Source organism: Salvelinus fontinalis, chromosome 4, assembly GCF_029448725.1.
Source record: "Salvelinus fontinalis isolate EN_2023a chromosome 4, ASM2944872v1, whole genome shotgun sequence".
Lineage (NCBI taxonomy): Eukaryota > Metazoa > Chordata > Actinopteri > Salmoniformes > Salmonidae > Salvelinus > Salvelinus fontinalis.
Window position 1 is genome coordinate 55371032 of NC_074668.1, and position 18060 is coordinate 55389091.

The window sequence follows — 18060 nt, forward strand, 5'->3', positions numbered from 1 at the left end:
CATGCTCACCCATATCTTTCTCTCACCCTCACTTACAGTTGTATTTCCATTACCTTCTCCCCTCTCCCCCTGTAGATAGACGAGGTGCTTCGTCAGGAAAGCATTGCGGAGGTGATGGTTGGTCACACAGATCAGTTCCTCATCGCTACCTCCCTCCAGCTCCGTCTGGCCCACAGCACACACATGGCTGACACACGCCTTCCCAGGGAGGACATCTTCAAACTCTACAGCTGTGCAATTGGAAACATGCTTACAGTGAGTACGAGACTAAAGGTGTGTGTGTGTGTGTGTGTGTTAGGGCTGTCAAAATAAATAAATGAATTGTGTTAATAGCATGATTTGCTGTATTTGAGAAATCTTATTTTGAGATTGGTCATATTTGGCCCTAATTGAAGCCGTTTCAATTAACCTTCCTGGCGCAGGCATCCCGCTAGCGACCCACCTCGACAACATCCGGTTAAAGTGCCAAATTCAAATTACAGAAATGTAAATATTTAACTTTCATGAAAATTGTGTGTGTCATACAGTGTCAAGTGTCATACAACAGAAAAAAGCTTCACTTTTTGTTAATCCAGCCGCTGTGTCAGTTTTCAAAAAGGCTTTATGGCGAAAGCACACCATGTGATTTATCTGAGGACAGTGACGGTACAAAACCATGAAAAACATATTTCAGGCAGGTGTGCCACAAAAGTCAGAAATAGCGATAAAATAAATTCCGTACCTTTGAAGATCTTCTTCTGTTGGCACTCCAAAAGGACCCAGCTACATCACAAATGGTCCTTTTGTTTAATAAAGTCCTTCTTTATATCCCCAAAACCTCAGTTTAGCTGGCGTGCTTCATTCAACAATCCACCGGTTTCCCTCCTTCAAAATGAATCCCAAACGTTACCAATAAACTTCTCCAAACAAGTTAAACAATGATTATAATCAAACCTTAGTTACCCTAATACGTAAATAAATGGTAACATTAAAGATGGAGAATTGTTGTCTTTACCCGGAGATAAAGACGGAGTGTTTTCTATCCATATAATCTACCAATTATATGCATATTCTAGCTTCTGGGCCTGAGTAACAGGCAGTTTACTTTGGGCACGCTTTTCATCCAGAGTCAAAATACTGCCCCCTAGCCCAAAGGGGTTTAACAAATATTTAATTGAGTTGTAGGAACAATCTACGCTGTATATACAAAATTATGTGGACACCTCTTCAAATGGGTGGATTTGGCTATTTCAGCCACACTTGTTGATGTATAATAGCATGGCTGTGTGCTCTATCTCCATAGACGAACTTTGGCAGTAGAATGGCTTTACTGAAGCACTCAGTGACTCAACGTGGCATCGTCATAGGATGCCACCATTCCAACAAGTCAGTTCATAAAATGTCTGCCCTGTTAGAGCGGAACCAGTCAATTACGTGCTGTTATATTGAAGTGGAAACGTCTAGGAGCAACAACTGCTCAGCCGCAAAGTGGTAGGCCACACAAGCTCACAGAACGGGACTGCCATGTGCTGAAGAGCGTAGGGCATACAATCTGTTCTCAGTTGCAACACTCAGTACAGAGTTCCAAACTGCCACTGGAAGCAACGTCTGCACAAGAACTGTTCGTCGGCAGCTGCATACAATCCTAAGATCACCATGGGCAATGCCAAGCGTCGGCTGGAGTGGTGTAAAGCTTGCCGCCTTTGGACTATGGAGCAGTGGAAACGCGTTCTCTGGAGTGATGAATCACGCTTCACCATCTTGCAATCCAATGGATGACTCTGGGTTTGGGGGACGCCATGTGAACGCTACCTAAAGTTTGGTGGACGAATAATGGTCTGGGGCTATTTTTACATGGTTCGGGCTTGGCCCCTTAGTTCAAGTGAAGGGAAATCCTAATGTTACAGCATACAATGACATTCTAGAATCTGTGCTTCCAACTTTGTGGCAACTGTTTGGGGAAGGCCCTTCCCTGTTTCAGCATGAAAATTCCCCCATGCACAAAGCGAGGTCTTTATAGAAATGGTTTGTCAGGGCCTCCCGAGTGGTGCAAGGCAGTGCTTGAGGCATCACTACACATCCAGGTTCGATCATGGGCTGTGGTGCAGCCGGCTGCGATAAGCAGTCTGATAATGGGCGAGTTCGTTTTGCATAGCCCTGTGCACTATTCCCTATGTCGTTTGTCAACTACTGCTTTAGACTGCGTACTATTTGATTATCTTCATAGTATGCTGCCATATCACAGTAAGTTGCTGAAAAGAGAACGAGCCAATACTTTCAAATAATGAGAAAATAACATTACATTGTTATTTTGACTGCTTGTTTGATATGCTTGCCTAAATATCTGCAGCAGCTAAGAAGACTGCCTGTGTCGTGATTGTTTGCAATACTCAGGGGTTAAAGTTCTCCCTCACTGCGATGGCTTTCCGTCATGGATTCAGGTGGTTGTTTTTGAGACCGCAATGAAAATCTCAAGGGCGGGGGCTGGTTTGAGGCATGTTCTACGAATTATATTCCCAACTCCGACAGCAACGTGTAGTCTACTGTAGCTGCTGGCGAAGTCATTCAAAGCCTATGCAACTTTCCAGTTCCATTTGTTATGTTATTAAAACAAAATCAGACAACCCTATAGTAGAATAGTTAGCCTACTTACCTAGTCGGCTTGTGTGTTTCATGGAAGTTATATAATACTCGAGGCGTATTCGAATTGAGAGCCATAGGTAGGGAAACATGTAGTTGGGAAATGATTCTTAATGAAATCGTGAGAACACTTAAAAGCTGTTTTGGATTTTGTTAGTGGGGGGGTCACAGTTTTCCATTGCTGACTTATTTGTTTACTCCTTCAATTGTGCGAGTGGCATTGTTTTACAAATTCAGTTAGAACTGGCGCTTAAAGCATGGTTTAGACTTAGAGATTGTAGTTAAATGAGCAGTAGTTATGTTTAAAAAAAAAATAATAAAAAAAACCTGAACATGGGCAGAAATGTCAATAGCTACGGCAAGAAAATCCGGAACCGCAGCCACCATTTCTCAATACATTTTTATTAAACTGTAACCTAGACAGCAATGATTATCACTAACATGGTTGTAGCTATTTAATTAATGCATTGCCTATTCCTGTTCATTTTATTTTATTCATATTTATGATTCAGTCTGTTTAGATCTTTCGCATAGACTTATGTGATAGAGGTAGTAATTCGGGCTGTGTTCAGCCACATGAATTAATACACTACATTTAAGATTGAGAGTAAGACAAAAACAACGTATTTGCACATTATTACTACTTATATAATAGTGTACATTATACCATCTCTCCCTAGTTGTTTGGTGTGGCGCGGCTGGCAAGGGAAGCCTCCATGGGGGTGCTTAAGGACCTTGTCCAGGGTCTGGTGACAGTTCTGCTGGATCCCCGGATAGAGGAGAGCCAGGAGGGACAGCAGCTCATCCGCTCTGTTAACATGCTGCTGAGACGACTCTTCGAGGCCTCAGACCAGACCAACATACTCAGGTGTGTCGGGAGGAGAATTCAACTCAGTTTATGAAATTAAAATAGCAAAACATTAAATGTTTCCTTTTTTTAGATAACTATACGAAATATATTCACGTCACCAAATAACGGATTAAAACACTGTTTTGCAGTGAAGCTCTACAGTAGCCTCAACAGCACCCTCTAGGGTAGCACCATGGTGTAGCCGCAGGACAACTAGTTTCTGTCCTCTGGGTACATTGACTTTAATACAAAACCTAGGAGGCTCATGGTTCTCACCCCCTTCCATCGACTTAGTGATTTTATATTGACTTCCGGGACAAACTTAAGGACAAGCAGTAGCACTTAGCTAATGCAGCTAATTTGGCCTACTCAACAACCTGACTCAGAAATTATATTTGTTAGCTGTCAAACACTGCAACTTCCAGGTCAAGATAAGCTTCTGGTTTTATTAATTTATTTTTACCAGGGCCGGCCGGTGTAACTGCTTGCTGTACACTACTGCGTGATTGTACACTTGGATTGTGGGTTTACTAACGCGTTCTAGTTTGTTGACTAAGAATAATCTGGTAACAATGTAGGCTGGTTAGCCATTATGGTGTGAAGGTTTGGCTTGGATAGGTTTTTGCGCCTGCTCACAGACGTGTTGTGCACTGAAGACCAAGCGAAGGGGAAAAGGTGAGAAGAGGAAAGCGCGTAGATGCAAGAAGTAAAGTGATGCTGTATGTGGATGCTATGAAAGTGAACTGTGTGTGCGGGTGATCAGTGGTGTATTCATTCCGCCGATACAGTTGCTAAACGGAAGGAAACAAAACGTGGCGGGATCTGCCTGAATTTGTCCAATAAACTCATTGTATTTGCAACTGTTGGGACAAATAATCACCTCAGATCAGCTAGATGCAGGGTGGTGTGCAAGGCTGTATTGCATGTGTCACTGTCGGTCACCTTAACTACTTACATTTCTCTCGACCTGTGCACCTACGTTATAACAGTATACGTTATAACACATCCAATATGCTGTAATGGAAATAAGGCCATGGTCCCCCCCCCCCCCCGTGTGTTTACTGCACACTGGAGAAAACGGACCTGTAACAATCAAAAAATTATATTAGTGTATTCACTTGTATGATGCAGAATTGAAGAGGACTGATCAGACGGTCTTCTGGCAGTTACTGTTATGTTTATTAATGTGCTGTCACCTCTTTCTCTCCAGTGCTCTTCTGGTGCTACTGCAGGACAGCCTCCTGTCCTCTGCTGACAACCCCAAATTCTCTGAACTCATCATGAAGGTAGAACTGTGTGTGGTCCAATTTGTGAAAAACATATACAGTTGAAGTCGGAAGTTTACATGCACCTTAGCCAAATACATTTAAACGCAGTTTTCACAATTCCTGACATTTAATCAGAGTAAAAAGTACCTTTCTTAGGTCAGTTAGGATCACCACTTTGTTTTAAGAATGTGAAATGTCGGAATAGTAGTTGAATTATTTATTTCAACTTTTATTTCTTTCATCACATTCCCAGTGGGTCAGACGTTTATGTACACTCAATTAGTATTTGGTAGCATTGCCTTTAAATTGTTTAACTTGGGTCAAACGTTTTGGGTAGCCTTCCACAAGCTCCCCACAATAAATTGGGTGAATTTTGGCCCATTCCTCCTGACAGAGCTGGTGTAACTGAGTCAGGTTTGTAGGCCTCCTTGCTCGCACCCGCTTTTCAGTTCTGCCCACATTTTGTGTGATGATCACTCCAGTACCTTGACTTTGTTGTCCTTAAGCCATTTTTCCACAACTCTGGAAGTATGCTTGGGGTCATTGTCCATTTGGAAGACACAATTGCGACCAAGCTTTAACTTCCTGACTGATGTGTTGAGATGCTGCTAATATATATGCACATAATTTACCTACCTCACGATGCCATCTATTTTGAACTGCACCAGTCCCTCCTGCAGCAAACCACCCCCACAACATGATGCTGCCACCCCCGTGCTTCACGGTTGGGATGGTGTTCTTCGACTTGCAAGCCTCCCCCTTTTTCCTCCAAACATAACGATGGTCATTATGGCCAAACTTCTATTTTTGTTTCATCAGACCAGAGGACATTTTTTCAAAAAGTACCGTCTTTGTCCCCATGTGCAGTTGCAAACCATAGTCTGGCTTTTGTATGGCTATTTTGGAGCAGTAGCTTCTTCCTTGCTGAGCGGCCTTTCAGGTTATGTGGATATAGATACTTTTGTACCTGTTTCCTCCAGCATCTTCACAAGGTCCTTTGCTGTTCTGGGATTAATTTGCACTTTTTGCACAAGTATGTTCATCTTTAGGAGACAGAACGCGTCTCCTTCCTGGGTGTTATGACGGCTGCGTGGTCCCATGGTGTTAATACTTGCGTGCTATTGTTTGTACAAATGAACATGGTACCTTCAGGCGTTTAGAAATTGCTCCCAAGGATGAACCAGACTTGTGGAGGTCTACAATTTTTTTGAGGTCTTGGCTGATTTCTTTTGGTTTTCCCATGATGTCAAGCAGAGGCACTGAGTTTGAAGCTAGGCCTTGAAATACACCTCCAATTGGCTCAAATGATGTCAATTAGCCTATTAGAAGATTCTAAAGATATGACAATTTTCTGGAATTTTCCAAGATCTTTAAAGGCACAGTCAACCTAGTGTATGTAAACTTCTGACCCACTGGAATTGTGATACAGTGAAATAATTTGTCTGTAAACAATTGTTGGAAAAGTTACTTGTGTCATGAACAAAGTAGATGTCCTAACCGACTTGCCAAAACTATACTTTAACAAGTCATTTGTAGAGTGGTTGAAAAACGAGTTTTAATGACTCCAACGTAAGTGTATGTAAACTTCCAACTTCAACTGTAACTATTTGTCAACTTTATATTGCTTCCTTTTTCTCCACTGTCCTGTTTTTGTTTATTATTATTAGTTGTCACGTGGACTAGTACATTGAAATGCCTTTCTTGCTCTTTCCCAACAATGCGGTAATCAAATTTCTATACTTTTTATTTAAAAAAAATAAAGTCAATTAGAACAAAAACACACAAGAAGTAACAATAAGAACACAAAGTAAGCGATATACAGGGTCAATGCATATACAATAATTTCAATGTGCAGGCATACTGGAGTGGTAGGGTAGATATGTATAGGTGTAAAGTGACTAGGCATCAGGGTATACACTGCACAAAACATTAGGGACACCTGCTCTCTCCTTGACATCGACTGACAAAGTAAATCCAGGTGAAAGCTATGATCCCTTATTGATGTCACCTGTTAAATCCACTTCATTCAGTGTAGTTTAAGGGAAGGAGACAGGTTAAAGAAGGATTTTTAACCCTTGAGACAATTGAGCCATGGATTGTGTGTGCCATTCAGAGGGTGAATGGACAAGACAAAATATTTAAGTGCCTACGAAACGAGGTGTGGTAGTAGGTGCCAGGCTCACTGGTTTGTATTTTTTATACCAAGGTAGCAGCTACTCTTCCTGGAGTCCTACAATATTAAGGCAGTTACACAATTTTAAAAGCATAATACTTTCATAACAGAATTCACAACACGCTAAGTGTGCGCCCTCAGGCCTGTACTCCACAAAATCGATGTCTGTGGCGCAGCGTTCTAAGGCACTGCATCTCAGTGCAAGAGGCGTCACTACAGTCCCTGGTTCGAATCCAGGCTGGATCGCATCCGGCCGTGATTGGGAGTCACATATGGCAGCGCAAAATAAGCCCAGCGTCTTCTGGGTTAGGCCGTCATTGTAAATAAGAATTTGTTCTTAAGGTTCTTAACTGACTTGCCTAGTTAAATAAAGGTTCATATATTCACTCAGCAAAAAAATAAGCAGGCCTTTTTCAGGACCCTGTCTTTCAAAGATAATTCGTAAAAATCCAAATAACATCACAGATCTTCATTGTAAAGGGTTTCCAATGCTTGTTCAATGAACCATAAACAATTAATGAACATGCACCTGTGGAACAGTCGTTAAGACACTAACAGCTTAGACGGTAGGCAATTAAGGTCACAGTTATGAAGACTTAGGACACTAAAGAGGCCTTTCTACTGACTCTGAAAAACACCAAAAGAAAGATGCCCAGGGTCCCTGCTCTCTGCGTGAACATGCCTTAGGCATGCTGCAAGGAGGCATGAGAACTGCATATATGGCCAGGGCAATAAATTGCCATGTCCATACTGTGAGACGCCTAAGACGGCGCTACAGGGAAACAGGACGGACAGCTGATCATCCTCGCAGTGGCAGACCACGTAACAACACCTGCACAGGACTGGTACATCCGAACATCACACCTCGGGCAGTTGTTGCAGGATTGCAACAACTGCCCGAGTTATACCAGGAACGCACAATCCCTCCATCAGTGCTCAGACTGTCCACAATACGCTGGACTGAGTGCTTGTAGGCCTGTTGTAAGGCAGGTCCTCACCAGACATCACCGGCAACATCGTGTATGGGCACAAACCCGCCATCGCTGGACCAGACAAGACTGGCAAAAAGTGCTCTTCACTGACGAGTCGCAGTTGTCTCACCAGGGGTGATGGTCGGATTCGCTTTTATCGTCGAAGGAATGAGCGTTACACCGAGGCCTGTACTCTGGAGCGGGATCGATTTGGAGGTGGAGGGTCCGTCATGGTCTGGGGCATTGTGTCACAGAATCATCGGACTGAGCTTGTTGTCATTGCAGGCAATCTCAACTCTGTGCGTTACAGGGAAGACATCCTCCTCCCTCATGTGGTACCCTTCCTGCAGGCTCATCCTGACATGACCCTCCAGCATGACAATGCTACGAGCCATACTGCTCGTTCTGTGTCATTTCCTGCAAGACAGGAATGTCAGTGTTCTGCCATGGCCAGCGAAGAGCCTGGACATCAATCCCAATTTGCACTTCTGGGATCTGTTGGATCGGAGGGTGAAGCCTAGGCCATTCCCCCCCCCCCCCACAGAAATGTTCGGGAACTTGCAGATGCCTTGGTGGAAGAGTGGAGTAACATCTCACAGCAATAACTGGCAAATAGGGTGCAGTCCATGAGAAGGAGATGCACTGCAGTACTTGGTACAGCTGGTGGCCACATCAGATACTGACTTACTTTTGATTTAGACCCCCCCCCCCACCCCCTCCCCTTTGTTCAGGGACACATTATTCCATTTCTGTTAGTCACATGTCTGTGGAACTTGTTCAGTTTGTCTGTTGAATCTTATGTTCATACAAACATTTACACATGTTAAGTTTGCTGAAAATAAACGCTGTTGACAATGAGGACATTTTTTTTATTGCTGAGTTTTTATATATTTTAGTGAGTATGCACTTATGTATGTTGCTTTTGTTGTTTCACTTTTCCGTAAGGTTTATTTTTAAATCTGTTTCTACTGCTTGCATCAGTTATCTGAAGTGGAATAGAGTTCCATGTAGTCATGGCTCTATGTAGTACTGTGTACCTCCCATAGTCTGTTCTGGACTTGTGGGACTGTGAAGAGAGCTCTGGTGGCATGTCTTGTGGGCTCTGCATGGGTGTCTGAGCTGTGTGCAAGTCATTTAAACACACAGCTCGGTGCTTTAAATGGTTCAATAACTCTCACAAATATAACTAGTGATCAAGTCAATCTCTCCACTTTGAGCCAGGAGAGATTGACATGCATATTATTGTTTGCTTTCTGTGTACATCCAAGGGCCAGCTCTGCTATCCTGTTCTAAGCAAATTGCAATTTTCCTAAGCCCCTCTTTGTGGCACCTGACCACATGACTGAACAGTAGTCAAGGTGCCACAAAACTAAGGCCTGTAGGACCTGCCTTGTTAGTGCTGTTAAGGTAGAGCAGCACTTTATTATGGACAGACGTTTCGCCGTCTTAGTTGTATCAATGTTTTGACCATGACAGTTTACAATCCAGGATTACTCCAAGCAGTTTATTCACCTCCAACATGCTCCTTTTCCACATTATTCATTATAAGATTTAGTTGATGTTTAGGGTTTAGTGAATGAATTGTCCCAAATACAATGCCTTTTAGTTTTGGAAATATTTAGGACTAACTTATTCCTTGCCACCCATTCTGAAACTAAGTGCAGATCTATGTTGTGTTCCAGTCATTTCAGTTGCTGTAGTAGCTGACTCGTATAGTGTTGAGTCATCTGCATACATGGACACAATGGCTTTAACACAATGGCTCTAACAGTGCCAGTTAGTAAAGATTGAAAAAAGTAATCTTCCTGGATTGTTGGAGAGGCTTATTAAAGAACACCCTCCGTGTTATTTAATCGACAAAATAACAGGCTCACTACACCGCTAGTGTCGCATGCGTGAGCGTTGCAAAATAAATTAAGTAATCTGTATTCAATTATTGCACCCACACTGCTCGCGCGCGCCAATGAGCGTCTGCGTTGCCATGGGCTAAAATAGAAGTCAGTTCTATTTGTGACGTAGATCGCGCTGCAAGTCCAGCCTCTCCCATCTCCTCATTCGTTTATAGAAGTAGATACCCACGTGCCATCTCCTCATTGGTTATACTCACGTGGGTGACTGAAAGACAAACAAGGTCAGTGGCGGTGATGCACCTAATTTATGAAAGTTGCCAATCGCAATATAAAGTCAAGAGAAAGGCCTGGAAGGAGGAGAGATGACTAGAAACTATTTGGTTGACTTTTTTTATGTGTTGATTAATTGGTGAAGTAGAGGACCTTTTGCATTTTGAGGTAAAAATTTAAAATAACAACTCAATGTTTATTTCCCAGGACAAATTAGCTAACTAAATTGCCATAAATATTTAATGCTTTTCGACCTGTCCCCAAATTAATGTAATTGGTTCAGTTTGTTTTGATATTTTAACCTGCGTGTGATGATCGCGTTTGGTGTGGGGGGACAAAATAAATGTATGCACGATGGCGCACGCGCGCAGCTGGATTGGGTTCCGTGTTTGGGGATGTAAAGCCATAACAAGTTTTTCCAGCAGCAGACGGTGCTGGATAATGTCAAAAGCTGCACTGAAGTCTAACAAAACAGCCCCCACTATCTTTTTATTCGTTTCTTTATTTCTTTATTCATTTTTTATTCAAGTACTCTGCTTGTTGATTGTCCATCCCAATAAGCATGTTAAGTCTGTCAATTTGTTTACTGTGAAATACCATTGTATCTGGTCAAACACAATTTTTCCCATAGCTTTAAGGGTTGATAACAAGCTGATTGGGTGTCTATTTGAGCCAGTAAATGGGGCACACTTTCTGATAGGCTTAAATTTAAGATATGGCAAATAGGAGTGGCAATTTTGTCCTATGTCATTTTCCATCCAACTTGTCAAACCCTGGTGGCTTGTCATTGTTGATAGACAATAATTTTTTCACCTCTACCACACTCACTTTATGGAATTCAAAATTACAGTTCTTGTCTTTTCATAATTTGGTCTGATATACTTGGATGTGTAGTGTCAGCGTTTGTTGCTGCCATGCCTGAGTTTGCTAATCTTGCCAATGAATTTTTTTTTATATTAAAGTAGTTTACAATATCAGTCGGTTTTGTAATGAAGGAGCCTTCTGATTCAATGGAGCTGAGTTTGCCTTTTTTTCCAAAATGTAAGTTCTTTGTTTCATAGGGTAGTTTATTATTTTAAGTTTAATCACGAGTTCTCCATTTTCAGTATGTTTGCCAATGGGATGTGCAGCCAGACTTATTTACCGTTCCTTTTGCCTCATCCCTCTCAACCATAAAATGTTTAAATCCTCGTGGATTGATGAGGAATTTAAGTTTTTAGTTTTCTTAATGGGTGCATCCTTAGTAACTGTTTGCTAGTTATTGTCTAAGTGAGTTTCAGAGATGGCCAGAATATGAATGTCATCTATTACTAGCAAGTTATTGATTTCATGAACCTTGTTTCTTAAGCTACATATGTTAACGTGGGCTATTTTGAGAACTTTTCTTGGATGCTTGCATGTTTTCATTGCTTTACTGGGAAGCTTAGCAGAAGTAGATATTCTCATGTTATTTATGTTAGTGGGTGAGTTGCACACAGTGGACTTCCTACTAGGGCACACTGCCTCAGTGCTAAAAGCATACATCTGGTTCATAGAAGCATGATTGCTCCATACAATAGCTGTAGGATCAGCAGAGGCATTTAGAGAAGTTCGAGGGACATAAATTAGGTTACTTACATTGTCTACCAATGCCCCTGGTATAATACATTTGCTAAATCATTGATGACTCAGCGACACAATGGTAGTGATTAACGCAGCCTTAATGCTGTGAAAGGATCCAGGAACCCAAATGATTTGGGTGGATCCCATCCTCCTTCTAAAATGTATTGAAGTTGTCAACAAAAGTTGCACCCATTTGAGCTGCAATTGTCACAGCCAATTGTGAAGAGAATCCTGTTAAAGCGTTCAATTCCATGATTGAGGGCACAGTGCCAGATATGATGGGTCTTTTAGTGTCTAGCGGAGAGACGATCAGCTCTCAGGTTTGAGTGTCAAGAATTGCAACGCAGCTGGGTTTTATCACGCTCAAAGATTTCAATGTATCAAGAATGGTCCACCCACCCAAAAGACATCCAGCCAACTGAACTGGAGGAAGCTTTGTCGTCAACATGGGCCAGCATCCCTGTGGAATGCTTTCGACCCCTTGCAGAGTCCATGCCATGACAAATTGAGGCTTTTCTGAGGGCAAAAGGGAGGGGTTGCGCAAATCTAATTTCAGCAGCATAAATGATTGTGTGTAAGCAAATTAAGTGTGTGCATAGTGAGTGTTTGTGTGCCAAGAGATGGTTCAAAATGAAATGGAACGTCATTGCAGATGGTCAGTTTTTTTGGGGGGGGTGCTATTTAGCAGTCTTATGACTTGGGGATAGAAGCTGTTCAGGGGTCTGTTGGTTGTTAGACTTGATTCTCCGGTACCCCTTGCTGTGCGGAGGTTGAGAGAACAGGCTATGGTTTGGGTGGCTAGAGTCTTTAACAATTTTCTGGGCCTTCCTTTCACACTGCCTAAGATTGAGCTCCCTGCCATCCAGGACCACTGTCTCAGTAATGTGCTTGGGTGTCCGCACCACCAAGTACATCACTGGGGCCGATCTCCATGCCATCAAGGACCTGTGTAGGATTTTGTGTATGTAATCTAAACCCCTCTCTCTCTCTCTCTCTCTCTGTGTGTGTAGTGTCTGTGGCGTATGATCAAGTTCCTGCCAGAAACCATAAGCAGTCTTACTCTGGACAAGATCCTGCTGGATGTGCACAACTTCATGAAGCTCTTCCCCAAAGACCGCCTACGGCAGCTCAAGACTGACATGCCCCACCGCACGCTCCAAACTCTGCTACACACACTCTGCCGCCTGGCAGGGCCCACGGTTGGCACACACACTATTAGATTCCCCTTTGCATCTTCATACTTTTGTGTATATATAGTGCATGTGGATTTGTCTATTTCAGCCACACCTGTTGCTTAAAGGTGTATAAAATCGAGCGCACCGCCATGCAGTCTCCATAGACAAACATTGGCAGTAGAATGGCCTTACTGAAGAGCTCAGTGACTTTCAATGTGGCACCGTCATAGAATGCCACCTTTCCAACAAATCAGTTCATCAAATTTCTTCCCAGCTAGAGCTGCCCCGGTCAACTAAGTGCTGCTGTTGTGAAGTGGAAACGTCTAGGTGCAACAACGGCTCAACCGCAAAGTGGTGGTCCGCACAAGCTCCCAGAACGGGGACGCTGTAGTGGTAAAAATCGTCTGTCCTCGGTTGCAACACTCACTACATAGTTCCAAACTCCCTCTGGGAAAAACGTCAGCATAAGAACTGTTAGTTGAGAGCTTCATGAAATGGGTTTCCATGGCCAAGTAGCCGCACACAGCCAAGCGCCAGCTGGAGTGGTGTGAAGCTCACCACATTGGTCTTTGGAGCGGGGGAAACGCATTATCTGGAGTGATGAATCGTGCTTCACTATCTGGCAGTCTGACGAACTGTAAAGTTTGTAGGAATAATGGTCTGGGGTTGTTTTTCATGGTTCGGGCTAGGCCCCTTACTTCCATTGAAGGGTAATCTTAATGCTACAGCACATTGACAGTCTAGACGAGTCTGTGCGTCCAACTTTGTGGCAACAGTTTGGGGAAGGCACTTTCCTGTTTCAGCATGAATGCCCCCGTGCACAAAGCAAGGTCCATACAGAAATGGTTTGTCAAGATCGGTGTCGAAGAATTTGACTTCCCAGAATAGTGGAGGCTGTTAAAGCAGCAAAGGGGGGACCAACTCCATATTAATGCCCATGATTTCAGAATGATATGTTTGAGCATGTGTCAACATACTTTTGGACATGTTCTGTAATTTGCTTATTTAAATACCTTTGGATCCTCATAATTTGCTTATTTAAAATTTCTGTTCCTTATACCCTAACCGCAATTTAACGTGTACATGTTATTCATTGCATGTACATTGCTTGCGCGTGTCAGCAACCATCTGTTGCAAAACACTGAAATATATCTTGGTTCTATTTGAGACACTCGAAGCACTGCAAGTCCCGCCTGTCCCATCTACTCATTGGTTTTCACGTGGGTGCTTGGAACGACGAGATTAATCAAAGATGACTAACTAGGTTTCCCCTTATCTGTCCCTTAATTGTTGGTTTTCGTATGACTGAGTCAAAATTCTACAAAGGACCAAATACATTTCAGGTAAAATAACACCCCAATGTTTCTCCCAGGTCACAAACTAGTTAAATGTCCATTTAATGTTTCATGCGTGTTTCCACCTGCCCCCAAATTAATACGCTTGATTCACAGATATTTTATCCTGTCATTATCGTAGATGGCCAAAATCAACATAAACGTGATGTTGCACATGCAGACAGTTTACTCAGGTTGTTGGCTTTCGTGATTGCCCAATTATGTCTTAATTACATGCGTGTTCACGGACTTGGCGCAATACCTTTACTAAAATTTGATTTCAACATTTATCCCAATAGTTTTGATGTTTGTGTTGAATGTTTCTTTCCATGAACAGATCCTGGATCACCTGTCACTGATTGAGAACAAGAGTGAGTCTGAATTGGAGGCTCATCTGAAGAGGGTTGTCAAGTCTGCCAAGACAGACAGAGAGACTGCACACACGGTACACTCCTACACATCTAGTTTGTTCACGGGCTCTCTTTTCCTCATGACAGATGGTTCTACATTTCCATCAAAGACACTCTGAATGCTGCTTGTTACTGAGTGTATATAGCCTCATATCTGCTATTTGTCGTCTCTTAAAAGGTTCCCAAATCAAAGGATGCAGAGGTGTTGGGGGAGATCTTCAAAAAGATCTCTTCCAAGGAGAACAGCGAAGAGGTGAGGTTCAGATTCCCATGTAATTACTGTCAGACAATCTAACCCAATGGCAAACTAGCCAAGAACGTTATCTACAAAATATAGGCCTTAGGTTAGGGATGATTGGTTTGGCATCAGCTGTGTGTGTGAGAGCGTGTCTTCCTGCCCATTGTGATTGTCTGCGTGTTTCCATGCTCTGCCATAGTGTTTCCCTGACAGCATGACTCTCTTTAATTGTAGGGTGTGTCTAAGCTGTGGGAGTTTAAGCAGAGACACCCTGACGTGGACCTTGCCTCCCACCTGAAGAAGCTGCCACAGACATTTCAGACCTTTGTAGAGCACAGCCTAAACAAACTCTGCACAGAAAGAGGAGACAAGGCCAGGACACCATACCTCACCACAGGTACACACAACAGAGAGGGTAGGCATAGAGGATATAGCCCCTCACCACAGGTCCACACACATGCTTCTCAACACCACCTGTTCTAACCTATTATTTATCCTCATTAGGTGTGGGTCTGGACCCTACTCCTGGCAGAGACGAGCTCAGACCCTCAGTCTACCAGGAGCGACTCAAGATACTCCGACAGCTGCATGGCCTGGAGAACAACAAGGTACAGTATTTGCAAGAAGGGATGCAAATTCCGGTAAATTTTGCTGCTGTCTAACCAACCCCCATTAACCGGTGAATTCTTTAGTGTAAAATGGGGTAGTTATGAGGGTTCTAAACTGCATATGGAATTATTTTAAGATGGTTGTACTATGGATCATTTAGCTATTTGAGTTTTGAATTGTAAGACCCCTTTAGGTATAAAAAAACAACACCATTTGATTCAATATTGGTTTCAGCCTTTACTTCTTGAAGTCCATAGAAATCATTTGAATAACACATTTGTAAATGGCCTAATATATGACTAATACATTAAATAATAAGAAACAAGGTTTTGAAGTGTCTGTCCTAAATCTAGGATATCTTTTAACTCAGGAAATTTATATTTTTACACATTTAACCCCCTTTTTTGGGTAGGCATATAACTACCTTCATACTTTAAAAACAATATACACTGCTCAAAAAAATAAAGGGAACACTTAAACAACACAATGTAACTCCAAGTCAATCAGACTTCTGTGAAATCAAACTGTCCACTTAGGAAGCAACACTGATTGACAATAAATTTCACATGCTGTTGTGCAAATGGAATAGACAAAAGGTGGAAATTATAGGCAATTAGCAAGACACCCCCAAAAAAGGAGGGATTCTGCAGGTGGTGACCACAGACCACTTCTCAGCTCCTATGCTTCCTGTCTGATGTTTTGGTCACTTTTGAATGCTGGCGGTGCTCTCACTCTAGTGGTAGCATGAGACGGAGTCTACAACCCACACAAATGGCTCAGGTAGTGCAGTTCATCCAGGATGGCACATCAATGTGAGCTGTGGCAAAAAGGTTTGCTGTGTCTGTCAGCGTAGTGTCCAGAGCATGGAGGCGCTACCAGGAGACAGGCCAGTACATCAGGAGACGTGGAGGAGGCCGTAGGAGGGCAACAACCCAGCAGCAGGACCGCTACCTCCGCCTTTGTGCCAGGAGGTGCACTGCCAGAGCCCTGCAAAATGACCTCCAGCAGGCCACAAATGTGCATGTGTCAGCATATGGTCTCACAAGGGGTCTGAGGATCTCATCTCGGTACCTAATGGCAGTCAGGCTACCTCTGGCGAGCACATGGAGGGCTGTGCGGCCCCACAAAGAAATGCCACCCCACACCATGACTGACCCACCGCCAAACCGGTCATGCTGGAGGATGTTGCAGGCAGCAGAACGTTCTCCACGGCGTCTCCAGACTCTGTCACGTCTGTCACATGTGCTCAGTGTGAATCTGCTTTCATCTGTGAAGAGCACAGGGCGCCAGTGGCGAGTTTTCATCGCATTTTCAACTCTGCAGATGAAAAAAATATATATTTGTTACAAACTGTTGCATTAAATAGCACGTGTCTACTCTGGTCTTGGCACCTGTTCTACCCAACAGGTAGTGTGGGTGGGCTGTGCGGATTGGCTAGTCAACATGGGATTATGGATAAGAGTGAGAATTATTTGTCAAGCATCGATCATGTCACCAAAATAAGACCCTCGGTTTATTGGGAAGCAGCATCAAGCTCATCACTGAACTTTCACCACCCTGTGAAATGTATTTAATCATAATTTATTTAATCCGTAGCTTAATTTTAACTGGTTTTCTGAGTCGTAGTGGGAGGACCACACACCATATCATCGTGTGACTCCAAATGTACTTCGATATGGTTATTTTATTATTTCAACATAAAGGCATTTCCTCTGCCATTTCCCGCATAATACATTTTACTGACAAACTTCCTGTTTCCACCCCATCTGTGATTTTATTAAAATTGTATGTACAATATGACTTCACTCACATGAACTGTGGATGGAAATGTGGTTACTGAAACATTTTCTGTTCTAGTAGTTTGTTGCTGTTATTGTAAATAGTGAGTGGATTTCTCTCCTATTCCCCCTCTCCCGTGTAGCCTCAGCAGAGGGAGGGTGAGGACGAGCGCACCGGTCTTCTCTCCAAGCCCCCCGTGGCCCCCTCTATGGATGTGCTCCAGAGCAAGATGTCCCAGATCCTCTACAACCGCCAATCACAAGACCAGCGCCCCGCCCGGCCCGCTGACTCCAGCTCCACAGGCAACCTAGCTGACCTCATGAAGAGACTACAGAAGATCAAGGGCAACCAACAATAAACTAGCCTGGGTGCCAGTCTGTTTCTACTCCTGCCAACTCCTTATGAAATTGTCATGCCAAACATCACGTTTGGCTTGACAATTACAATAGTTCAATAAGGGTGCAATCGTCAAAACAGATGTCTGCTCGCTTAAGGGATGCTGGTGGCGTAAAGGACCAATGGACAAATGGAGTGTTTGAGCGGTGTATGCAATCAGTCATTGCCAATGATAGATGATGTGTGTGATGAATGCGATGCAATGTTTGTATGGATTATGTTTTGTATTTTATAAATAAAGTTTGACAAATATCTTGAATTGTTCTTCATGTTCAAGGCTGAGAAAGGTAGGGGTGAAGGTCCAACCGAGTGACCGTTTTTATTTTTGTACTCCTTGTAGCAAGAGATCTTACATTTTCAGCGGGCAGTGGGCAATTCCAAAATAATTATGTGAATGTATACATTTTTGTTGTGAAAGGATCAACTTGGGCGATGGAAAAAATGATCAGCCTTTAGGCAATAGTGGGGTTTGTGTCAGTCAGGGTTTTGCTATATAGTAAGTACGTTTTGGTGGTG

At 43.0% G+C, this 18060-nt stretch overlaps 1 protein-coding gene across 2 annotated transcripts in view; it reads left to right on the forward strand.

Annotated features, from left to right (window-relative positions):
- The window catches only part of LOC129854016 (cytoskeleton-associated protein 5-like), a 90172-nt gene extending 72369 nt beyond the window's left edge, over positions 1–17803 (forward strand). The window contains exons 35-43 of one of the 2 annotated variants that reach the window (XM_055920613.1): positions 76–255; positions 3300–3487; positions 4680–4755; positions 12614–12802; positions 14450–14557; positions 14701–14775; positions 14995–15175; positions 15265–15368; positions 17291–17803. In XM_055920613.1, coding sequence (XP_055776588.1) covers positions 76–255; positions 3300–3487; positions 4680–4755; positions 12614–12802; positions 14450–14557; positions 14701–14775; positions 14995–15175; positions 15265–15368; positions 17291–17506 — 1317 coding nt within the window. In that variant the 3' untranslated portion in view covers positions 17507–17803. The remainder of the gene's footprint in view (positions 1–75; positions 256–3299; positions 3488–4679; positions 4756–12613; positions 12803–14449; positions 14558–14700; positions 14776–14994; positions 15176–15264; positions 15369–17290) is intronic. The other variant, XM_055920614.1, reaches the window with a different exon arrangement.
- Positions 17804–18060: the final 257 nt, after the last annotated feature.